Source organism: Haliotis asinina, chromosome 3 (assembly GCF_037392515.1).
Source record: "Haliotis asinina isolate JCU_RB_2024 chromosome 3, JCU_Hal_asi_v2, whole genome shotgun sequence".
NCBI classification, from domain to species: domain Eukaryota; kingdom Metazoa; phylum Mollusca; class Gastropoda; order Lepetellida; family Haliotidae; genus Haliotis; species Haliotis asinina.
In genome coordinates, this window is record NC_090282.1 from 80,456,776 (window position 1) to 80,483,255 (window position 26,480).

General features: G+C 40.3%; 1 protein-coding gene across 1 annotated transcript; it reads right to left on the minus strand.

The window, feature by feature from the left end:
• Nucleotides 1–515: 515 nt before the first annotated feature.
• LOC137278553 (polyadenylate-binding protein 1-like) lies at nucleotides 516–13,267 on the minus strand. The gene is made up of 8 exons (XM_067810987.1): nucleotides 12,817–13,267; nucleotides 11,719–11,912; nucleotides 11,340–11,455; nucleotides 9,608–9,767; nucleotides 9,269–9,343; nucleotides 3,978–4,214; nucleotides 3,275–3,482; nucleotides 516–2,379 (listed from the first exon to the last, which is right to left on the minus strand). The coding sequence occupies exons 1-8, from the start codon at nucleotides 13,169–13,171 to the stop codon at nucleotides 2,375–2,377; spliced, it is 1,350 nt and encodes a 449-aa protein (XP_067667088.1). The 5' UTR covers nucleotides 13,172–13,267; the 3' UTR covers nucleotides 516–2,374.
• Nucleotides 13,268–26,480: the final 13,213 nt, after the last annotated feature.

The window sequence follows — 26,480 nt, forward strand, 5'->3', positions numbered from 1 at the left end:
GTCAGTGAATAATGTTGAATAACCGGAATAAACATGCTGATGTGCTCATGGATAAAGGTTGACATTATTACAGCAGCTTGCATTGTCTTTTTATCATTTCTCTCATGGTGCACCCCAAATGGATGAGTCCATTACTTTATGGGTAAGACACCATGTGCATAGTGTTCACTGGTGCGTAAACTTGGTTTGATAAGGGTGTAGGCGATATGAGGGCAATGGTAAAAATTGCCTGTTCCCAACAGTACAAGGGGTGCCTTGTGGAATAAGCCATGTGATTATTAATCTTCTAGAGCCTCCAGGGCAGCTTTGGTTATCCGAGCATGTGATGTGACCAAGCTGCTATGAAAGTACTGATTACCCCAACATGCGTTACTTTCTGTAAACAAATACAGCTTCAAAACAGCAATACACAGTTAGCAGTTTTACAGCATCTTACCTCATGTTGGCATCTACCAACAGTATGTCTGAACGTATTAATGGAACAGTTCAGCTGTTATTGACGACAAAAAATACTATTCAATGAAACGGTTTATTTGTTGTAAAATAAAACATTGGTTTAACAGACTCAATAGATTATTAACTTCATCCATTACAGTAGTCCCTCTTCTCTTAAATGCTTCCACACAACTCAACTGACAAGCAATGGTTTAGTCATTCAAAGAAATTTGACAAACATACAATACAGCAAAGAAATGAACAAACATTGTACACAATAGAAAGATTTTTTTAGTCTGTTGCTATTTTTATAACGCTATTACATACTGGCATGTCATAACAGCGGATTTATGGATAGAGTTAATAATCTATCAGTACCTGACTGCAACTGATGTTTTTTTAACAGTGAAAACAGGAGAACTCTCCTATTTTGTACTTATTTTAACATATTTTGCTATTTTGTTTCTATTTTTTTCAAACTGTAAGAAAGCAATTCTGCACCATCGAAAGGACAGAAAAAACCATGCAAGACCAATTTTGCTTACACTAACAGCTACAATTTACAATCCAGCTTCTTTCCAGCTAAATTGCCCTTTGTCCAGATGTTCCCTGTTTAGCTTGAGAGTGCAGAAATGACAAACGGAGGAAGTGATAAAGAGATCACTTGTCACCCTTGTTGGACATGGCAGCGGCTTCTTTAGCCTGGTCGGCTTGCAATACAGCAACGGTGACAGGCCGGGAAAGCCACATTTTAAAAATGACTGTTGCCAGGAAGGCCACATTTCCAATACGTTAATTAATGGCTCACAGTAATCGGTAAAATAGCGTCCCCACTTTAATTGACACTGAATCAGTCTTGTTTGTCTATAATACATGTAAGTGACTTCTTGCACTGCATAAAATGACTAATGTTAGAAAATATACGTGTCATCCATCGGCCATATGAACAACGTTTGAAATCTACGAATCACTTGGCTGTTAGAAGTACATACATTTAAAGCCCTGTTAAAATAAACAATCAACTCTGCATTTACATGTATTTCACAGGTGTGTAAATCTGGCCATTGTTTTCATATGGTTTCCAGCATGTGTAACATAATATATGTAAATGCTGTGATTGTAGGACATGCATTTCAATACATTTGAAATCTTGTATCACTAGGGTTAGGTTTGTTATGGGTAAATAGTTTATTACAAGACTGACAATGCCATAGCATGCATTTCAATGGTTCTGTAATGTAGCTGTCACTTCGGGTTCGGGTTAGCGCGTCCGACTATGCCATAATGTAGTGAGATAATTAGGAACATATGATGAAGTGATACCCATGATTGAGCACAACTGTTAACATCCGGGCCTTCCTTGACATACACTTGTCTGTCTAAAAGGTTCAAATATTAATCAGGTGTACTGGCCAGAGCGATATGTATGGTAGAGAACACGTGTATGCTGGTGTGTGAGGGAGAGGGTGTGGGATGGGGTAGGCCTAGGGTGGGGTGGTGGCGATATGTCGGTGTTAGGATACAGATAAACCTTTCTGATCAGTAGGTTATATCGTTTATAAGTTCTGTAATGAAAATTGCATTACAGTTTTTATAACTGACCTTTGGCACAGTTCTTATATGTTAGGAGACACTGCTTATCTATGTGTTATTACCTATAAGTATATAATGTTGTGCTAATTATAGAAACAAAACATGTTGTAATCTGAATAAAAATATGAGGAATCATGTCTTTCTTTGTTAAATACGGTAACGGATTTGAATCACTAAATATGTTTTTGACAGCATAACCGGGATGTTCATGCAACCGTAACTATCACCGGGAGAGCCACATTCGATGTTCACGCAACCGTAACTATTGCCGGGAGAGCCACATCAGTTGAGGCTGTCTGTTTCGGAAATGTGGCTTTCCCGCCCTGTAAACACAGCAACAGCCTCGTCAATCTGGGGACAATAAAACACACTAATTAGCATCTTTATCATTAGCAAAGCACGCAGCACATGGGTCCCATATATAACATCAGAAACAATCTATAGCCACAATATTTTCAAAGCTGTTTTCATTCTCAGCGCTTTGCCAAGTATGTTTGCATAAAGACAGGAAATTCCTAAACTATAACTACGATAATGTATCCAGTTTTGCAGCAAACTCACTCAAAAAAGGTTTACATGACAAATCTGAAAAATAGTTTCCAAAAAGATAAGCTCAACTGTTAGCTACTGCATATAAAACTGGATCAATTAATGTTCAGATTAACACCTGCGTACATTCACCACATACTCAATTGCTTGGGGATGACTTCTGATATGCTCTCACAAGCCTTCTACAAGGGAAGGGTCAACTAATCATTAACTCACCAGCAGTTGTCTGCCACCTGGGACTGGCCCTGACTTGGGGCATCTGTGTTCTCATCAAAACTATGTGTGAACCTAAGCTTTAATATTTCACCAAAACTATGTGTGATCCTAAGATTTTATATTCCACTAGCTGTCTTTCAACAGGCTAACCATAGAAGGAAAGTGAAGTGTTGCATATTAAGGTAACAATTAAAAGGTTTCCCTCAGGGCAGACTTGGAATTCATTTGACAGCTTGGAGCACCATGACCATATGGAAAACTATACAAAGCCGTTTCAGTCGTGAGAAAGTTAAGTTACTTTCCCAGTTAAGTCAACAATCCATTGTCTCAGACACTGATCCAAAACGACCAAAGACACTCGAATAACAGAGTGGAAAAGAAACACAAAACTGACTGAAGATTATTGTTCACAGTTTGGTAAGGAAGCCCCATCCAAACTTGACATAACTTGCAAATACTTGTTTAGCAGAAGTATGTTTACCTGTTGTCTCATTGTGGTCATTCTCTGCATGTACTGTGAGGCAAGGAAGGTGAGCTCGTCTGTCTTCCTTGCGTTGGGCCAGTGCCACATACAGAGGTTTTGACACAATGATACGACCATTCATCTCAGTCACAGCGTTAGTTGCCTCCTCTGGAGAGCTGAAGCACACAAAGCCGAAGCATTTGGACCGCCCACCTTCCCTCATGACCTAGAAAAATTTATTAAAAAATGCACAAACATCAGCAATAGAGTATATTTGTTTAAAGGTTAAATGTCAGAGCACAAGTGAGCTGAGCTTGATCAAGAGTGTTCAACAACATGATTATCGATTTGTGTGATGAGGAACCACTGACATGATAATCAAGTTAGCTGTTGTATACAACAGTCACCTTTTGTGGTAAGCATGGGCTGCTGAAGACCTATTCTACCCCAGATCTTCACGGGTCTTAAAGCATAAAAAATTGGCCTAATTGTTAGAAACCAGGTGGAAATTCACAGTGAAGCTTTAACTACTCATGTACAGGCAAGTGATCACAGAAAACACTCAAGGCAACTGTGCCATACGGATACACCTGTCTGATGTTCAATATTGCCCAGTAGTAAGGAGGTGAACAGCTATTTGGGTAGAGCCACACACCAGGGTGTCTGGGCATGAAACCATCAACCATTAATGATAACTTCAACAAAACAAAAGCTGACATACTCTAGCACTGGTGATGGTTCCAAACTGTGAGAACTCCTTTCTTAGTCTCTCGTCGTCAACCACATCATCCAGATTTTTGACATACAAATTCACACCCTGGTATCGATTGATTCTCTCCATTTTGATCTTCTCGAACTTGTCCTTCAGTTCAGCTTGACGTTCTGCTTTCTCTTGTGCATGCCCAGCATACAACACCTTCCCACTTGGAAGCTCCATGCCGTTCAGATTATCTATGGCCTAACAAACAAAAATTACTTTTTTATATAGAATTCTTCAGCATAGTTATATGAAACGAGCAGTACATTTGTTTTTGCTACAATGTATAACAGTAGTAAGTTTTATCCAAAAGCTGAATAATAATGTAATTTTCTGAATAAAATTGATATTAGTCATGAGTCAGGACAAGTATAAAATATCAATTTTATTCAGAAAAGTAGCTATTTTTCCTTATCCTGACTCATGCTTAATTGCTTATCATGAGGTCCAAGGATTGAGGATAAGGCCGCTGTCTGACCGGATGACCTGGCAGATGATTTTTCACAATAAAATCCTATCGTAGACACAGATGAGCCGTCTCTTGGTGACTGGCATCAAACTTCGTTTGATTAATGTTTAGAGCATGAATTTCTGACATTCATGCAACTGTCGCCAAGGCAAGTAAAAATAGCGTCTTTTGAGTCAGCAGTTCAATTAAGGTCTGATCGAGCGGCTCATTCGCATCACTTGTGAGATGTTGGAGTTCAACATTTAGATCCGACGCTGGAGCTCTATATCTGTGTTGTTGATCTTCCAACTTGAAGTAGCGTAGTAAGGAAAGTAACTCCAGTACTTTAGTAAGCATGGTCCCCGTTCCCATGGTGACGACTGAGCTGAGAGCTGCCATGTATGTAGATAATGTAGAGCTTTCAGACCTCTGGAATGACGTAGATGGCATAGATGCTATCTGAGGATGTTCTTACGAGTGTGTATTTTCTGTATATTTTGTTATTAATTAAGTAATAATTATTATTGGGTCACAACATTTAGTGTTTTGAATAATAATTATGATGGGTCACATCCTGTATAAGAGATGGTCAACGCTTTTGGGATTATGGTAACAGGTTTCCCTAAATTATCTGCCCTTGTTTTCCTATTTGTTACTTCCGAGAGACTGCTAGAGCATTCCACATGAGTGGCGATGTTCGTTTGTGCACAAACTTTCGGGAAATGACTGAATATGTATAAAAAGGCTAGTTGCCGTGTTGAGTCTTGGGCACATTCACGTTACTGGAGTATATACATCATCTGTCAACACCTGATCGACATTAACCGCTGTCAGACCAATCGTTGTGTTTACATTCTGCATAACTGTTTCTCTCTCGCACTAAGACTTTGGTGAGTTTGCTATAGATCTAATATATTTTTGTGACCCATTGCCTTAGATTTTGTCTCACTTGTATTTGAAGTCGATATTGTGAAATTGACTTGTGACTTTGTATAACTTGCTCTCTTTGCCTTAATAATAATATTTGAAAGTTTTAGACTTGTCTTTGTTCTGTTTTGCTGGTTCACGGGGGATTTCTTACATCGTTTGTCACGGTAAATTCTTAAATGTAACAATGTGTCACCTTCATCGCCGAGAAGCCTTTCTTCCTGGCGTATGCCTCAAATCGTTTCTGCTTGTCATCATACAGTGAGCGAGTGGATTTCCATAAGGCTAAGGTGGTTGCTTTTGCTGATCTTGCCGAATATCCTCTGTGCTTTAAACAGGTCTTGAAATGGTCCATACGTGAAGTTGGAATGCAGATGGTTTGCCGTGCGCCTGTTTTGTGTGGGGGTGGAAGAGAAGATTCTTCCACTCTGGTAGTTGCAGTACTGGTTGTCCTAACTCTTCTATAAGTGTTGGAAATTAATGTCTCGTTGGCCAATAAGTTGTAACCCATTTTCTCAATGACTTTTGGTAGCAGCACTGGAGGGGGAAACGCATATGTGTTTAGTCCTTCCCACGGGATGTTGAGAGCGTCTGTTGCCCAGCCTAAGGGATCTGGTACAGGTGACACAAAGGTTGTTGTCTGTTTGTTGAACCTTGTTGCAAATAAGTGTATTGCAGTGATCCGAATGCCTGACTGATTAGTTGAAACGCTTCCGATGCAGCATCCATTCTGTTGGTGATGGACGAAGAGGACGAGATAGGGTGTCTGCCATGATGTTGCAGGCTCCTGGCATGTGACATACTTTTACTCGGAGGTTCAGACTGTCGACTAAGTCGAAGAGTTGAAACGTCAGGTGTAGCAGAGATGGCGATCTCGTTGACCCTTGTTTGTTTATGTAAATAGCCACTGTTGAGTTGTCCATGTGGATCATCAGTAGCTTGTCTCTCAGTGATATTGACCAGTGATGGATGGCATGAATGACAGCTTTTGTTTCCAACTGGTTGATGTGAAGAACCTGTTCCTCTTTATTCCAGACCCCTGCTGCTACCTCATTCTCTAGACGAGCTCCCCATCCTTGCAGAGATGTGTCTACGTAGAGATGGTTGTTGAATACCGACTCAAACATACAAGTCCCTGCGCAGATGTTCGATCAGTGAGTCCACCGAAGTAGAAAGGGCTTGACACTGTCTGTGAGCGGAATCTGACTTTTGTTGTTGAGATAAGATTCAAGAAGTGTTGTAATGGACACAGATGCAGTCTTCCTCTTCTGGTCATATCTTGCGCTGACGTGAGGAGACCTAGTAGACACTGCCATTGTCAAAGTGTCAATGAAGAGAGTAGTGCTTGCCTCATCATTTCTTGAATCTTGACTCATAGGTCCCCCAGAACGACAATCTGATTCAAATTAGTGATGAAACGGATTCCGAGGAATTTGAGATCTTGTTGCGGTTCCAATTCCGACTTCAGATGAGCTACTATCCATCCCAGTTGTGTTAGTAGCCTGACTGTAAAGTCTAACTGTAGTCTGAGTTGATTTTTCTCTTGATGCGCTTGTATGCTGTCGTCCAGGTAGAACGCTCTGAGTAGCCCCCTCAGGTGTAGATAGTTGACAATGGGCTTGGTTACCAGAGTAAATAGCCACGGAGCCGAAGATATTCCAAATGGTAGGGCCATCCACTGATACTGCTGACCGTTGAAAAGGAAGCACAGATATTTCCTGGATTCTCGATGAATCGGGATATGTAGGTACACATCTTGCAGATTTATGCAGGCTAGATAATCTGCCGGTCAGATGAGGAGTCTTAGTTGAGGAAGATGTATCTTTTGTTGAATTTCTTCAAGTTGTAAATGAGTCTCTCTGGAATTCTTCTTTGGTACTAAGAAGTTTGGGGAGTAAAACCCGGGCATCAGACTCTAGCTGTATTACTTCTACCACTACCTTCTGCAACAGCGTTGATATGGCGTCGGTCAACTTGTCTAGTTGATTGTCTGCATACATGATGGGAGCTGGTAGTCTTGTGAGCGGCGGTGTACATTTTAACTGAATCTTATGGCCGTCTTGCAGAATATTCATGATGTAGTCGTCATTGAGAATTCCCCAGTTCTTCCAGTAGAGTTGAAGACATCCACCTACTTGAGACAGTCGTATGAGAACGGATGGGGGTGGAAGACTCCAGTCGTTCTGAACCTGATCTTCAATGTTTACCTCCTCCTCCGTCCCTAGACGAATGGCCTGACGTCTGAGGGCGCTTGTTTCCTCCACAGGAGCGATGAAAGGAAGAAGACGACTTCTCCCCTCGAGCGTTAAACTTCTTATCCCTTGCTCTTTGTATCCTCAAGAACTTGGACTTGCAAGTGTAACGTTGATTTGTCTGCTTAAGTACTGAAGTCAAAGTGTTGATGGATTTACTTAACTTTGTAAGGAGAGTCTCGTTTAAGGCTCTAGATCGAGCTAGTCCAAAGAATGTTCGTCTGGTAGTAGTGTCAAGCTGAGCAAGCCTCTTGTCTTCTAACTTGTAGGATCAGCTGTGAGTTGTGTTGATTGCTGTGTAACCTTCGTCAACATCTGGTGCTCTGAGGGGCTCAATGTGATGAAGAGGGAAACGACAAGCGTCGAACGGTGGCACATGTTGTTGTTGAAACTTGGTTGCTTACTTAAACGCCGTATATAACATCTCAGGGATAAGTAGATATGGGAGCTATCGTCGGGAACGTTAACATGTCAATGTCATCATTCTTCATCTTGTACGTGTTAAGCTCATTGGATGGTGAGACTAAGTCTAAGTCATCCGTGATCCACGATGTGACTTCTGAAAATGAAAAGAGAGCTTCCTTCCGCGACGACACTCAGTAGTGTCTATCTTCACCCCTCCTACAGTGAGACGCATTCACTGAACACCAAAGATCCCTTCTATGTGAGTCCAAGTCTGAAGGGCACAAAGACTGCAGACTGTGCCTTCTATGAGCTGGGTAGACAAAAGAAGGTCTTCTGCGTTCACAAGTAGATCCGTGAATGCACTCATGCGAGTGTAACCATTCGTGCCGGTGCATTCACTGGGGTGGGTGGATCCTTCTCTGGACTGCAACGAGATGACAGGGACGTCTATCTTCTGGAGCATGTGCATGCATATACCTTTTCTTTGTCTTTGGGTGTGAGTGCATGTCTAGATAAGTAGCAGTCAACATTGTCCTCTCTTCATCCAACTGTCGCTACATAAGGCTCATCATCTGCATTGTAAATTGCTGCAGGCGCCTGCATCGAATGGCTACTTTGAGTGTAGTGGCGGCTGAGTTGTAGAGTTGCTTGTTGCAATGCCCGAGGTTGCTGACGAAGTCTGATGATGCTCACAAGGGTTCTGATGATGCCATCGGGGTCGATCTAGATATTACTGCACGTTGACTACGTTGGTTGATATCTTGCTCACTGTGAAGACTCATCAGAAGCTCGTCGAAGATGTAACGTTCTTGTAGAGGGATGATCTCTTCCCCAAACAATTTCTTCATCGAAGAATGCTGATTCTGGGATGATTTGGTCTTCGACTTCGCCGACCTAGATTTCTTTGACTGTGACAGTTTTGCCTCTGTAGACAGTCTCTTCTGTGTTTTAGGAGACGACTCGCCAGACCCTAGACATAACCTCGGAGATACGGCTTACATATCACTGGAATGAATCTCAGCAGAAATAGGTAAACGGTTATGTCCGCTTCTCTTAGAAGGGAACTTCAAGGGATTTCAGGTATTCCACTACCTTCACCAGGGAAGAGGAGATAAGCAATTAAGCATGAGTCAGGATAAGGAAAACATTAACAACATAAACAAAGCTAGCTATAATATAAAGTCCACAAGAGCCAATTAGATTGAGAGTTGCTTAATACACACCTTCTCAGCTGCCTCAGGGTCCTCGTAGTTAACAAAACCAAACCCTCTAGACTTGCCAGTTTCATCAGTCATAACCTGTAAACAAATATTCAATTCAGTGAAAATACTGAATCCCAAAGATTCAATGCACACCTCTGTATGACAGCCTTCACACAAGAGGCAACTGGTTACTGGTAGAGATCATTAACCAATGATCAAAAAATATTGTTTGAGCTATTTCAAACTATTACAGACAAATCTTTGCCCATTCATAATGAACTTTCAGCGAACTCATGTGACTTGTTACATATCAAAAGTTGAGATTAACTACTTGTTGTTTTCTTTAAAAAAAGACCATACCTTGGCACTTATAATCTTGCCAAATGGATCAAACAGTTCCTTAATCTTGTCATTATCTAACTCGTCGCCGAAGTTCTTGATGTAAACATTGTTCAAGCGTTTCATCTTGTTGCCAAGGAGAGCGATTCGCTCTTTCCTAGGGATGAACTTGCCCACATACCTGTTACAAAGAGTAAGAAGAGTAAGGAAAGCTGCCAAGATGCATTTGCATACAAAATGTACTAAATTATACATGTGGAAATAGTTGTTCATGCATGGGAAACATTCCTAAAGCACTTTTATCAATTCTCAGTTTAAAATGACTAGCATTTCTAGGTGACAAAATACCCCTAACCAATATTTCTGGAAGGAAACAAGTATCTTCACATTCCATTACTTTGAGTCACTTTGAAACCTGTAACTAACATGCAGAAATGCAAGACCAAGCCTAAAAGACTACTTTCGCACATACAAAACCAGAACTGACCTTATTCCTACAACTATATGTTTAAAAGCGTTGACTGGCATTCATATGTATAGGGTACCAATGGACATGAGCTTCTGTAATGAAGAACATTTTGCAGCACGTCCTTACTCAAGCTGGAAGTAACAAGGACATGTTCATCTTATTACAAAGCTGATGTCCACCATTTCCCCTTGAATTTGATGTGATTAAAAACCAGACTATAATGTCCCAGTGCATTACTAACATATGAGCCTAAATTTCCTTAAGAATGGACAAACATGTAGTGATGAGGCAGAAGAAAACCTGTGTTAGGATACTGTGATAACATTGCACAACCTTGGATGATACCATGACCACCATGTGAAACAACTGAATGTACTTTTTCATCAGTATCAAAGATGTCATCTGACAACTTGACAGTTGGTCCAAGTTGCAAATGACATGAAAGTAACTCCAAAGGTACTCCAAAGATTTGATGATTGCCAAAATGTAATTTTCTGATTAACAATGATATTTTATACTTATCCTGACTCATGCTTATTATGCTTGTCTCCTTCTATCCGAACATAGAGGAACACTTCAATATCTTGAAGTTCCATTCACTGAAGTGGACATAAAATCATTATTTACGTATACATTGTGCACAATTAGATAGTAAGTTTGTTACATACAGATCAAAAACCGAATACAGCTGTAATTTGGTTGATATAACTCCGAAAATAGAAAAGGATATGTGATGTATCAGGACTCTGGTGCATTCGCGTCTGTCCTCTAGGGCCAAAAAGTAGTGAGTGAAGAGCATGGCATGACATGTGACTATTTGCATGTAAAAAGTGCATGGGCTCAAGGGAGGCTATTCGTGGGTGAGTAATGATTTCATGTTGCAGGTACTTTCCATGAAGAGAACTGCATTCAACTCATTACCATTTCATTAAACCTTTGCAAGAAAATTCAGCCATGACACATGTCCTATGTTAGTGAGTGAGTGAGTATAGTTTTACGCCGCACTCAGCAATATTCCAGCCATGTAGTGGCGGTCTGTAAATAATCGAGTTTGGACCAGACAATCCAGTGATCAAAAACATGAGCATCGATCTGCACAATTGGGAACCAATGATATGTGTCAACCAAGTCAGTGAGCCTGACCACCCGATCCCATTTGTCGCCTCTTATCAGAAGCATAGTCGCCTTTTGTGGCAAGCAGGGGTTGCTGAAGGCCTATTCTACCCCGGGACCTTCACGGGTTATGTCCCATGTTAAGACAGTTTACTTCTAGACAAAACTTACACTTTCTTGCCGTTAAGCAACATGCCATTAACTTTCTCAATGGTCTGTCTGGCTGCTTCTTCAGTCTCAAAATGGACAAAGCCATAACCTTTCGAACCATTTTCATCGGAAGCTATCTGCAAAAGTAGAATTTGGGGGCCTTACTGAAAATCTACAGAAACCAAACAAAATTCATTTTGCTTAAATTCTATGTACAATTGTATGTACAATTCTATGTACAACTATGTACACTAAACGCATCACTCACTTTAATAGAGGAAAACATTTCATACAAAAATACACCACAGCTGAGAATTACACTGCATATACTAAAATTAATTTCAACAGGTCTCCTTTGCTACTACCCAAATATCCAATGTCCACATCTTGTCTAACATACCTCACACGACAGGATGTTGCCAAAAGCTGAGAAAGTATCGTACACAGCCTTTTTGTCAATGCTCTTGTCCAAATTCTTGATGAACACCTTGCCCACATCAGGCTTTCTTAAGGAAGGGTCACGTTGAGCCCACATTATTCTGATATGTCTACCTTTGATAGTATCTAAGTTCATTGTGCCCAAAGCCCTTTCCGCTGTAAATACATAGAAAAATACATGAATAACATGAACATGGTACAGAAGAAATGACTAGGTTACAAAGAGCTTATATTCATTCTTGGATAAAACGAAACTGTTTTATATGGGTACACTGAAACTAGGTGCTTCAGTGAGATGTGCACAACATACCCACATGGGAACACCAGTAGAGCTAAAAACACCAATTGCATGGATGCAAGTTTATGGGAATAATTTAATATACATGCTAATGACAAATCCATGATTTATGAAGAAAACATCAAAGCTTGAGGTTGATAGCACTAAATTCAAACTGCTCTACAATGAAGGTACAATTACATGATGAAAACACAAACAAGGTGTGAACATATAAGTTATCACATCATGTCTCGGGGGAATACAACCTTACTCGGGACTGATAAAACCCTGTATTTCCCCGAGACAAGATGTGACGTGATAACTCATTTATCTAGCTGAATGTTTTCACTAAATCAAAACAAAACAACACGCATTGAATCGACTTGCTGCCATGTTGACCCCAGCTGATCGTTTGACCTCAATGCACCGTATGTTACTAAAGGCGTGTCGATGCACTCTTTTCTCACTTCTCGCGTCGTCACCGAGGCGTAGCGGGAGGATATGACTTTCGCAGCAGTAGTATAAAAGTCGTATACTCCCGCTGGCGGATCGTGATGGATGTACTTGGTATTTTATCAGAGTCACATGGACCAATCAAAACTCGACATTCTTACATGAAGCTAGATAAGAAATGTCGTAACATGCTGCCTGCTTTCTCAAAACCGTAGGCCCAGCCTACATGTGTCCAGAATCAAAATCTCGTGCTTCGCCTTTTTTCAAACGCCATTAACAACTTAAATAAGCAATTAAAATGAATACACACATGAGTGATACTTCACTTACCGTCAGCAGGTTGTTGAAAATTAACATACGCATAACCAAGTGATCGTCGAGTTATCATGTCTCGACATACACGAATGGACAACACGGGTCCTGCTGTCGAGAATTTCTCGAACAACATGGCTTCAGTGACATCGGGGTGGAGATCTCCAACATACAGGGATGTCATCGGATAGCTTGATCCTGCGGGATTCATCTTGGCTTGTTTGTTTTCTCGTAGAGTTCTTCTAAATCGATGTGGTTTGGATACTTGGTTGATGACTTCCTCCGTAGGTCGCCTCAGGAACTGCCGTTTCAATAACTTTTTTGGGTATTTTTTAGATAAGTTTTTCAGATTTATTTTTTGTTGCATTTTCATTGTTTTATGTTTTTTATGGTATTTTTAAGAATAATTATTCCTGTCTTACGAGTGACATGGAATCTAACACGGCACGTGTTTTGGATTCCGTCACCACTGATGTCCTGAGAAGAGGGACGAACAGACAGAACATTTACATTTATATAGGTCCTGAAGCAAATTTGGCATCCTTACTTAAAATGTACAGAAAGAGAAAACAATTCTACGTACAATTAGTACATCAAACGCATCACTCAGTTTAGCAGAGGAAAACATTTTAAAAAGTGAGTGAGTGAGTGAGTTTAGTTTTACGCCGCACTCAGCAATATTACAGCTATATGGCGGCGGTCTGTAAATAATCGAGTCTGGACCAGACAATCCAGTGATCAACAACATGAGCATCGATCTGCGCAATTGGGAACCGATGACACGCGTCAACCAAGTCAGCGAGCCTGACAACCCGATCCCGTTAGTCGCCTCTTACGACAAGCTGAGTCGCCTTTTATGACATTTAAAAAAACCAAAAAAAACCCAAAAAAACCAAAAAAAACCCAAAAAAACCCCACAAAGCACCAATAAACTGCTTCACTACAACTGATAATTACGCTGCATACTAAACTTATTTTCACTGAAATAATTGGCCACTACTCAATTATCCAATGTCCATAATCTTGTCTAACATACCTTACACACCAGGATGTTGCCAAAAGCTGAGAAAGTTCAGAGCCTTGTTGTCAATGCTCTTGTCCAAATTTTTGATGAACACATTGCCCACACCAGGCATTCTCAAGGAAGGGTCACATTAAGACCACATTATTCTGATCGGCCTACCTTTTTCATTGTGTCCAAAGCCCTTTGAGCTGTAAATGCATAGAAAAATACATGAATAATATGAACATGGTACAGAAGAATTGACTAGGTTACAAAAAGCTTTTATTCATTCTTGGATTAATGCAACGTAACTTTTTTTATATTGGTACATTGAAACTAGCTATTACAGTGAGATGTGCACAACACTAATACCTAAATATGTGTAAGCGTATAAAAATATCTGCTGGCAAACTTTCGGTTTCGTTGTATGTTTACCGATAGTGAAAATACACTCAAAATGTTTATTTCACTTCTCCTGGTCTTTGGTTCATAAAAGAATTGAGATAAGTTGCATTCAACATAAAAATACATATTTGTTTTGATTTTTGTTTTCTTTAGAGTGCGTACACACTATCTGTTGTGCATACAATCAACACGGAAGTTCGCCAGTAGATATTTTTAAATGCTCGGCACATACGTTTAAAAATAATGTGAAACCAACAAATGGAACTCGGAAATTTCATAGCTGCTAAATATATATATATATATATATATATAAAACAACCTTTGTTAAACACCAGAAATTCCTTCAACTCAACTTCAGAAAACTAATACATATGAGTTAAAACTAATACATATACATTCTGTTAAGATCTAGACTAAGGTTAAGGCTACATGCATACAATGCTGGATATTTCAAGAATATGTAAATTGAACATACCACTAAAAAATATGGATGAATAACATAATGTTTAACCAGAGTATGTGAATGAGATAAGACGTGTATAACAGCGCTTTTGAAAGATCTTTCAAACACTCAGTCTAAGTAAACTTAGTCTCAGTGTATTTCGTTACACTCCACCACCAAGTAGAAGGTCGCGTCAGGTAACCTTTGAGCGACCGGTGACCATCCAGTCAAACGCGAGACGGTTAAATAGATTTAACCAATCAGACAACGACTACTATGTAGGCATCGGAGGGATTTTCAAAATATTCACATCACTGACACAAATCTCTCCACAAACAAAAATCCGCATATGACACAATTATTTGACCTGCAGTAAATACCTTTGGAGTTATTTTGACACGGTTACCATTACCTAATATTTCCGCAAGATGACATCCTTGAATATTGCCTAAACACTACTTTCAGCAACTGTTTACTCACCGTTGTCATGGTTATATATACGCCGTGTGCATCACCCGGAAGCAAGCATATTCTAAATAGCATTCGGAATCGTTCGGGTACAAACCTTTTTGAGATAAAAAGTTCTAAAGGTATGTGCAAATGTTCACTTTCGCGATTTGGTAAGCTGTGTTCTGACCATAAGGTTTTGTTAGACTCAGTAGTGGAGTCTAACGACAAGTACTGAGGATAAGTTTACTGAAACTGTAAAACACTGAACACGCCTTTAAGTATAAACCCAAGGGAGACGACTCTTGTTTGTGTACTGCTTACAAACTACACTCAAGTCTTCAATATCAAGGATTTCTCTCAAATGTCCATATGTAACACAGTAACTGCAACTGTGTTCAGTTATATTTATGTAATGGCTTGGCTGGCTGACTGAGATGTCAGGCCTGTTGGTGACTCACGAAAAAACATGTCACCTTGTAGTTCCAAAGGGTGCCTTGTAAACATGTATAATTATCAACTTACTTAAAAGGCAAGGCACCCATGTAAACTTTACAATGGGAACCGTGAGTCGTAAACAAGGGCAAAGGACAGCCAGCCACCAGAATTAAAGGCTGGGAGCGCTGGCCCATAGGCAGAAGCGAACAGAAGCTCTCCTACACCTGGACCGAATGAACCTTGGCTGACACAACGCATCTACCCGACCTATGGGCTGGACACCCGAGCCTGATGGAAGTTCATGAAATAAAAAGGCCAAAAAATCTTCATTGGTAGTGTTATACGGAGTGGGGCTTCTTGAATTTTGGTGCCGTGACCCGGATTAACACTTGGTAAGTGGCTTTTTCTTGACCTGATCAAAGTTATTGACACAAAATGGCTAATCAGGAGCAATTCTTTTTAGATTTGTCTGAACAAATAAGTACATTAAGTTCAGCTATTGGGACTCAGGGTGTAGCTCAGGTTGTTAGTCCATATGACGGAGACCCCAGAAAATTCAAAGAGTGGGTCAAAAGTAAAAATAAAGTATGCAGTTTTGGCAAATATCCCCCCACAAAGAATTAAACTCATTGCATATCAAACTATCAGGGGAACAGTGTCTGATTTTATGTCACACTACTTGACAGAAATTCCTGATGATAACTGGGCGACATTAAAAGAATTGGCTATTAGGTTTGCTGAAGTAACAAACAGCAATCATGCATTTATGCTCATGCGTCAACTAAGAAAGAAATTAAAAGAAAGTGTTCAAGCATTTGCCAAATGGCTCTTCAGTTTGGCAGAAGAGGGATATATCAACATAGAAGGTGCTCAGCCTGCCATTGAAACACAGTTGATTGGATTCTTTGTAGATGGGTTAAATGAAAACTACCTTAAGATGAAAGTTATGCGTTAAAACCCCAGGACCTTTAAAACAGCAGTTGGGGCAGCCATGACAGAGCAAAATCTGAGAAAAAGATTTGATCTTAGAGTAGTCATGATAGGAAAAACCAACATGAAGGTAGAAGTGGTGGGGAAAAACCCATGGAAGCATAACACATAAGACCACGCCAAGCAAAAGGCTTTATCTGTAACAAAATTGGACAAAAGGCTAGACAATGCAGGCAAAGACAGATCAATGATGTTGGAGGACCTGATAGGAAATGCTGGCAATGTGGTGAAGTAGGTAATCTGAAATGCAACTACCCACAGTTACACAACAGGCATAATTTAAACTAAGACATCCTCTTCATGCTGAAACCTGTGAAAAGGATGGAAGTGAACGAGATGTTGAAAAAACTAAGGTGAATTTAACAGAATTTCTACCATAAACCTAGCTGGAAACTCTAATTCTTGTACAATTCAGATAAGACAACAAAGCTTTAGGAGTCTAATAGACACAGGGGCAGAGGTATAAATAACAAAGAGCAAAACGTTTGAAACAATAAAGCCCAACCATATCATTTATAAAAACAAATTAGATCTGCAGCCTGTTAATGGTAATCCTCTCCAAGTACAAGGATTTGCTCAAATTGAATTCAAAATTGGGGGTTAAAAACTAACTCATTTGTTTTATGTTGTAAAAGATATGAACAGAAACTATATTTTAGGCAAAGATTTTATGTACAAACATGGCGTACGCATGCATTTCGATTTAGCTTGTGTAAGAATGGGAAAAACTTACGTCAGATTAGACGATGATATCCATGTATCATCGGTCATAAGACTATCTAAAAAACAAGTAGTCAAACCCCAAACAATGGTTGTGTGTCAGGCAAAGTGTAATCCAAAATAATCCATATTCTAAAAATAATATGTGAAGTCTCCCCATTAGAAACAGGATTTATTTTGTCTGAACCAGGCCTTATGATTACAAAATCAGTATTTACTATCCCCAAAGACAGAAACGTACCAGTAATGTTAGTGATTAACACTAAGCAAGACGTTTACTTAAAAACGTGGATGTATTGTTGCAGATTGATCAGTTATAGACACAGAATATAATAGCAACTAACCAGGTATCTGCAGACACTGATATGACCATCGAACTAGCAGAGAGAAAGACACCAGGTGAACATCAACACATTATCTGTGACCTGATAGAAGATAACCGAGATTTGTTCCCGAATAGCAACAAGGACCTTGCATACACCAATACCGTGACTATGAAAATAAACACCGGTGACCATGCCCCTATTACGTTAAAACCTTACCGTACACCCTTGAATAAGAGAAATGTTAGAAATGTTAGAGGCAGGTGTAATTAAGAGATCAAGATCCTCTGGGAGTCTTCCAATAGTAGTAGTTGATAAAAAAGATGGGTCTAAACGATTCTGTGTGAACTTCAGCCAATTGAATAAGATTACAAAAAACATCTCATACCCTCTCCCATTGATAGATGATGTAATTTCTCTTTTGGATAAAGCAAAATACTTTACGTCACTGGATTTAAAAAGTGGATATTGGCAAGTCTTGATGGATAAAGAAGATAGAGAAAAGACAGCATTTAGCTGTCACAGAGGTTTGTTTGAATTTACAGTTATGCATTTCAGTCTCTGTAATGCACCCTCAATCTTTATGGAGCTGATGAACATTGTTCTTCAGGATCTTGAAATGTTTGCAATAGCCTATTCAGATGATATTTTGATCATTTCGGCAACAGAGGAGGAGCATTTGAAACACATTGAAATTATCTTTGAAAGACTAAGACAATACGATTTGAATGTCAGAAAGCATTTGAGTTCAAGCAGGAAAGTTTGACCATCATTGGCATACCCAGACCCGTACAAGCCATATGTTCCGTATACTGATGCCAGTAATACATGTATAGGTGCATGTCTCACACAGGAACACGAAGGTGAAGGAGAAAAACCTGTCTATTACCTCTCCCATAAATTAAGTGATACACAAACTAGGTGGTCTACTATAGAAAAAGAAGTGCTTGTAATTCATTATGCATTGCAAATGTGGATTTTTATCTTTATGATGCTCAATTTATTATCAGAACTGACCATAAACTACTAAAATATTTGCTAGAGAGTCCAATGCAGAACAGGAAAATCCAAATGTGGGCATTAAGCATAGCTGGTTATAACTGTAAAATTGAGTACATTGCTGGAGTAACCAATAATTGTGCCGATCTGCTATCCCGAGCCCCAATACCAGATAATAACCTTTGTACATTGACTGATAAAGATGAGACAATAGACATAGACATCAATGACAATGCTCATGAGATAAATGCATTAAATTCAAATAACTTCAACCCCAACCAATATGCATCTTGCAAAGTAGAGGACAATGACCTTTCAAAGCCAGATAATAAATTATTCTCATTAGACATGACTGTTGAACAGTTAAAAGACAAAACAATAGTAGAATTGAAAACTAAACTAGAGCAAGGTCATCTAAATAAATGTGAAAATAGGTATATCATAATAGAAGGAATAGTGTATTATATCTTAGATGTGAACGACAGTCCAGTAATCAGACTGTATGTTCCAAATAACCTAAAAGACTAAGGGTCATTAAGCAGTATCACAATTTCAATGGACAAATGGGCATAGATAAAACCTATGACACAATAAAAACAAAAATATTTCTGACCTAATTGGTACAAAGAACTACACAAATACATCAATGAATGTGTTATTTGTCAGAGTAGAAGTTTGAAAACTAAGAAGGTTAGGTTCCTGTGCAGAAAATGGATATTCCACGCTATCCCTTTGCTAAAATGTGTTTGTATTTGTCTGGCCCATATCCAAAAACCTAGGTATATCACTGAATTTGTTGACTATTATAGTGACTGGCCAGAGACCTTTCCTGTCCCTGAGAAGACAGCTGACACTGTTGCTCACTTGTTGATAGAAATATTCTCTAGATATGGCTCATCGCTACAACTTGTTTCTGATAATGGCTCAGAGAATGTGAATAAGGTTATGAAAGAAACCTTGGAAGCACTAAATATTCATCATATTACAACTAGTTTCTATCATCCTGAGGCCAATGCAAAGGTTGAAAGATATCACAGAACACTACATGACATACTTGCTAAAAAAGTGGAAAATGACGTTACTAGTTGGGATCTATACCTTAATTGGGAGTTAGAAGCTATTCAGTTCAACATCAGTAAATCTACAAAGTTTTCTCCTTATTTCAAAGTATATAACATAAATGTTGTACTGTCTGTAGATAATCTGTTAAGACCCCAACAAAAATGCCAGTGGATGAGGGAATGGTTATCAAGTGTCAACACTAGACGTAAGTGGTTCTCTCCTCATAGGGATCCTCGAGTTGGAGATGTTGTTTTAGTCATATCTCGCCTCGTGGAAACTGGCAACTTGGCAGAATACTAAAGATCTATCCAGGGGAGGATGGCCATGTTCGTGTTGTTGATGTTAGGACTAAACAGACAGTTTTGAAAAGACCAGCAAACAAAGTATGCCCATTAGAATGGGCATCTTCAAGTGAAACAAATAGCTTGGGTTAGACTGAAACTTGTTTGTCTAAAACCTATGATTGACAGAGGTCAGTCATGGAGGGGGTATGGTTTGGAGAGCAAACATATGGACGGATCGCACAAATGCACCATGTTTCGCCAACCGAGAAGCATGCTTTTTCACGTGCGAGCAGACCACGTGATCTTGACCACATGGGACACTGATGAATCAATCAGTGTGTTGTACAGGATTGTTTGAGTAAGGTGACTGTTCGTCATGATTGTGTTAGCTTGTCCAGGTAGGATCAGTTATATAGTTAAATAGAATTTTTTGAACAGACTGTTCATCAAATTAGAAGTAGCCCATATGTAGCTGTAACAGTGCAGCAATCTTGGAATACTAATAGATAGTATAGATAATAGAATTTAAAGTTTCATATTAAGTTTCTTTCCCCATTATAAGAGACTGACGTTTAGTTCCCCATGTTTGTGGGTTAGATTATTTCATACATTTAGAGCCAAGAGAATCACGTTTTGTTCCCCAAATAGTACACAACGACACATAACTTTTCAATTCCACTGCGCACCAATGGTGGCAAAATTAGTAATTTTAAGCCAATCCTTGAGGGTCATGTTGAGGATCTGGAGAAATTTGCTGATATTTTGGATGTTGCAGTCGCAAACATCAGAGAATCAGATAAGGTAGAGGAGTTGGGAAATGGTCTCCTTTATGTCACTTTGTTGAAAAAGATGACTGAGCCTATGGTAGCACAATATCAAAAATGGGTGTTTGAAAGGGACAGGCAGGGGTCAGTAGAGACTCTCCGAGAATGGATAATGTTAGAAGCAGAATTTCAGATTGTGGCAAAGGAGGCAGTAAGCCGATTGGTACACCAGGTAAGAGATCAAACAACAAACAAAAAATGTCTAGCACATTTGTCAGTGATGTTATAGTTTGTGGCCTATGCTCTGGACAGCATGGGATTTGGAACTGCAAGACTTTCAAAAGTATGCTTGTTCCTGATAGATGGAATGTAGCTAAACGACTGAGGCTTTGTTTTCATTGTCTTAAGGGCAATCATCTTGGGAACAGCTGTCGTCAAAATAGGGCATGTGGTATATCAGGTTGTGCAAAGAATCACAACAGATTATTACATAACACAAACCTCAGACCAATTGAACTCAGTGTTGATTCTACTAGCAGCAACCAAGAGAAAAATGGAGCGGAACCACAGGTTGTTGAGCAAGTGGTTAAAATGGGTCATGATGAAGAGCACACACAGTCTAAAACACACGATCAAACCGAAATATCTCATGCAACAATACCCTCAGTGTCAAATAAGTTGATAGGTCTTAGCACGGTTGCCGTGGTACTAAAGAATGAAACGAAGAGCATAACAGTAAATGCTTTGCTTGATGATGCAAGCACAAAGTCGTACATCGATGCGGACATTGCAGCTGAGTTGGGATTACAGGGTGCACCACAAAAGATCTTTGTAAATGTTCTTAACGGTCACACAGAATCGTTTGACACAAAACCAGTAGAATTCAGGCTTGAAAGCATCAGTGGTGATTTAGGTATCCAGATGTTTGCAATGACAACGAATGGTGTGACTGGCAATTTGCAAGTGATATATTGGCAAAAGCATAGTCGCAAATGGGCACATTTGCAAAATATTCCATTCCCAAAAGTAGCTAAGCCTTACATGGTCGATTTGCTTATTGGTGTTGATCAGTTAGATTTGCATCAGTCATACAGAGAAGTAACTGGACATCCAGGTGATCCAGTTGCAAGACTTACTTCACTTGGATGGACTTGCATTGCTAGTCTGATCAAGGTAAGTTTGAACAAAGTAACTTTGTTAGCTCATTCTTCATAGACAACAGAGATGTTGAGCTGAACCAGTTACTGCACAAGTTCTGGGAAGTAGATGAAGGAAATACAACATCATCTCAAATAAAGCATGATGATGAAGGGGTTTTACAAACAGCACATGAAACACTCACACATAAAGATGGCAGATATGAAATAGGCATTTCTTGGAATGAAAATGTTCATTTGCTGACTGACAACTATGATATGGCTGCTAAACGTCTGAACAGTACTGAAAAGAAGCTGTCTAAACATCCAGAGATAGTCAAGGCTTATGATGACATCATTTCTGAGTACTTATCAAAAGGATACATTCGCAAAGTTCCACAAGATGAACCACTTAGTGAAACAAAATGGTATCTTCCTCACTTTCCCATCTTACGTCCGGACTGGAGTACCACGAAGGTTCGTATTGTGTTCGATGCATCAGCTAAACACGAAGACCTCTCTTTAAATGATGCGATACATGCAGGACCTAAGATGCAAAGGGAGCTGTTTGATGTTGTGGTGCACTTCAGAAGGTATCCGGTGGCAATTATTTGTGACATAGCTGAAATGTTCCTTCAGATCAGTATGTCACCAGATGATCAACCTTATTATAGATTCCTGTGGAGGTCAATGGATATAACAAGAACTCCTGAGGTGTACGAGTTCTGCAGGGTTGTGATTGGAGTTACATCCTCCCCATTCTTGGCCCATTTTGTGACACAGGAACATGCACGAGTCCACACGAAAGAATATCCACTAGCTGCAGAAACTGTCATCAAATTGACATATATGGACGATAGCATGACTTCAGTTGAAGAAGTGGAAAAGGGTATAGGACTCTATGTATAGCTGAAGGAACTATGGTCTAGGGCAGGAATGCATGTAAGAAAGTGGATGTCAAATTGCCTTGAGGTTTTAGATGGCATACCTGAGGATAGGGTGAATGATGTTGATCTCAACAGAGGACATTTTCCTTCAGTCAAAACTCTTGGCCTATTGTGGATAGCCACAAGTGATTGTTTTACATTTAGGGTAAACTTTCCCATCACTTATGAGAAGATATCCAAAAGGGTTTTCCTGAGATATGTTGCCAGGCTTTTTGATCCTTTAGCATTTATAGCACCATTCATTGTTACTGCCAAAGTGATTCTGCAAGAGGTGTGGATGGCAGGACTTTATTGGGATGATGAAGTAGATGGGGTCTTAAGAGATAGGATAGTGCAATGGCTGAGAGACGTGAGTGGTCTAGAATCAGTGAAAATTCCCATGTGTCTGTGCAGTCATAAAGATATGACATCTCTGACTTTGCACACTTTTGTTGATGCCTCGCAAATAGCATATGGAGCAATTGTGTATGCAGTGATGATTTACCCAAATGGAGACAAAGTGAGCAGAATGGTAGCATCTAAAAGCAGAGTTGCACCACTGAAAGCTGGCAGCATACCCAGACTGGAGCTTATGGCAGCTATCCTAGGTCTGAGATTGGCATTGAATATCACGAATGCACTTGATGTTGACATTAGGCAGGTTGTCTTCTGGTCAGACAACATGAACGTGCTATGCTGGATTAGAAATAACAGCAGAATATTTAAACCTTTCGTTGCCAACAGGGTGGGTGAAATTCATGAATGTACAAGTCCGTCACAGTGGAGATATACACCTAGTGAGGAAATTCCTGCTGATTTGATTAGTAGAGGTGCCACAGCTCAACAGTTGGTTACTTGTTCATTGTGGTCGTCAGGGCCGTCTTACTTGTTGAAAGATGAGAGTGACTGGCCTGAAACTATGCTGCAGTCATTAAAAGAGGATGACCTGGAAGAGATGAAAAGGAATAAGCTTAAGGCAGCAAGTTTTCTTACGGTGCCGTGTGCCTCATGGCGACTGGAACCCTCTCGATTCTCCTTGTGGAGAAGACTCACACGAGTGAATGCATGGGTTCACAGGTTTCTGCACAATTGTCTAGCATCAAAAGATGATAAACTCGATGGAGAATTATCACCACATGAGATATGTGACGCTGAGCACCGAATCATCATGAATATGCAGAAGGAATGTTTTCCCAGAGAATATTCAGCATTGACTTCCAGAGAGCCATTACCTCCTGGGTCGAAAATCCTGAACCTTCATCCCCAGATGGATGACAATGCACTGATGAGGTTGAAGGGACGCTTGGAATATGCTGAATATTTGCCACATGATACTAAATTTCCAATCATTTTGCCAAAGAATAGCTGGGTGATGAAGGTAAGCATACTGCTGGAGCAAACCAAATCTTAGTTTTGCTTTCAACGAAGTACTGGATAATCTCTGGCAGGGAAGCGATTCGGTCACGGGAGTCAAAATGTGCAAGGTGCCGTTTAAATAAGACAAGGCCAGTTCAACTGATTATGGCGCCCTTGCCCAAGATGAGAATGGGAGGTTCACTTCGAGCCTTTACACAGAGTGGAGTAGATTTCGCTGGGCCTTTCCTGACCGTTCAAGGTAGAAGAAACCAAGGACAGAAGCGTTACCTCTGTCTGTTTACATGCTTGTCTACGAGAGCTGTACATTTGGAAATGGCCTATGGTTTGGATACGGACTATTTTCTGAATGCCTTTTATTGGTAAACAGAAGAGGTCTTCCTGAGCTGGTAGTATCTGACAACGGTACGAACTTTGTTGGTTCTCTTAACGAATTGAAAGAACTGTTCCCCCTCATTGATGAGAGTACAGTTAGACATTCACTTGCAAACAAAGGAATAAAATGGTGCTTCAATCCCCCTCATGCATCACATTTCGGAGGGTGAAACCATGATAAAGGCTGCAAAGCATGCCATACTTGCTATTCTCAGTGGCGGAGATGTCACAGATGAGGAGCTGATGACAGCTTTCACTGGAGCAGAGGCGCTTATCAACTCTCCTCCCTTAACTTACCAGTTGGCTCATGACAGTACACCTCTCACACCAAATCACTTCCTACACGGACAGGTGGGCGGGGTGTTTGCACCTGACACAGTTGACACAACAGATTTCAACCCACGCAAACGGTGGAGAAGAGTTCAGGAGTTGGTGTGTCACTTTTGGAGCCAGTGGATGAGGGAATGGTTATCAAGTGTCAACACTAGACGAAAGTGGTTCTCTCCTCATAGGGATCTTCAAGTTGGAGATGTTGTTTTAGTCATATCTCCTGATGCTCCTCGTGGAAACTGGCAACTTGGCAGAATACTAAAGTTCTATCCAGGGGAGGATGGCCATGTTCGTGTTGTTGATGTTAGGACTAAACAGACAGTTTTGAAAAGACCAGCAAACAAAGTATGCCCATTAGAATGGGCATCTTCAAGTGAAACAAATAGCTTGGGTTAGACTGAAACTTGTTTGTCTAAAACCTATGATTGACAGAGCTCAATCATGGAGGGGGTATGGTTTGGAGAGCAAACATATGGACGGATCGCACAAACGCACCATGTTTCGCCAACCGAGAAGCATGCTTTTTCACGTGCGAGCAGACCACGTGATCTTGACCACGTGGGACACTGATGAATCAATCAGTGTGATGTACAGGATTGTTTGAGTAAGGTGATGTCAATAAGTTTTGAGCCTTGAGCATTTCTCATACCCAGGTGTCACAGCCTATGGTACGACATTGAACCTTGGGGTGTAGCTGATGTGATATATAAGTTTTGGTATCCTACTCTGAGAAGTTATTGAACAGCTCACATTGACAGAAAGAGACCCCCCTCACGGCAGTGAAAATGATTAAAATTGAGTATAGAGCAGTAATTAAGTTTTTAGTTCTTGAAGGAAACTCGGCAAAGAACATTGAAGAAAGGCTTTCAGCAGTTTATGGGAACTCTTCCCCTTCATCTGCTACCATGAAACGATGGGTCAATGAATTTAAGAATGGTAGAGAGAGTCTTGAAGATGACCCCCGTCCAAGTCGCCCAACAACAAGCACTAGTCAGTAAAACATTGACAGAGTGCATAGACTTGTGCTGGAAAATCATCGAATCACACTCCACAAGTTAGAGGAGACCACAGGCATTTCACATGGATCCATCGAGACAATTCTTCATGAACATCTCGTCATGTCTAAGGTGTGCGCAAGATGGGTGCCAAGAATGCTTACAGATGAAATGAAGCAAACTAGGGTCGCCATAAACAACTCCATGCGAACCAGATACAATAAGAATCCAGATGATTTTCACTTTAGGCTAGTAACCTGTGATGAAACCTGGATCCACCACTATGATCCCGAGAGCAAACAAGAATCCATGGAATGGAAACATGTCACTTCTCCCAGGACCAAAAAGTTCAAAGCCTCCAGATCAGTGCAGAAGGTAATGGCGACAGTCTTCTGGGATACTAAAGGCGCCATCCACATAGATTACTTACCTAAAGGAAGAACAATGAATGGGGAATATTGCGCTAACTTGTTGAGGCAAGTGCGACAGTCAATCAAGGAGACGCGCCGGGGCAAGATCAGACGTGGTATTCTTCTACATCAAGACAATGCTCCAGTACACACCTCTCGCGTTGCAGCCGCTGCTGTCGAGGAATGCGGGTACGAAATCTTGCCGCATGCCCCCTACTCTCCAGACCTGGCACCAAGTGATTACCGTTTGTTCCCAAAT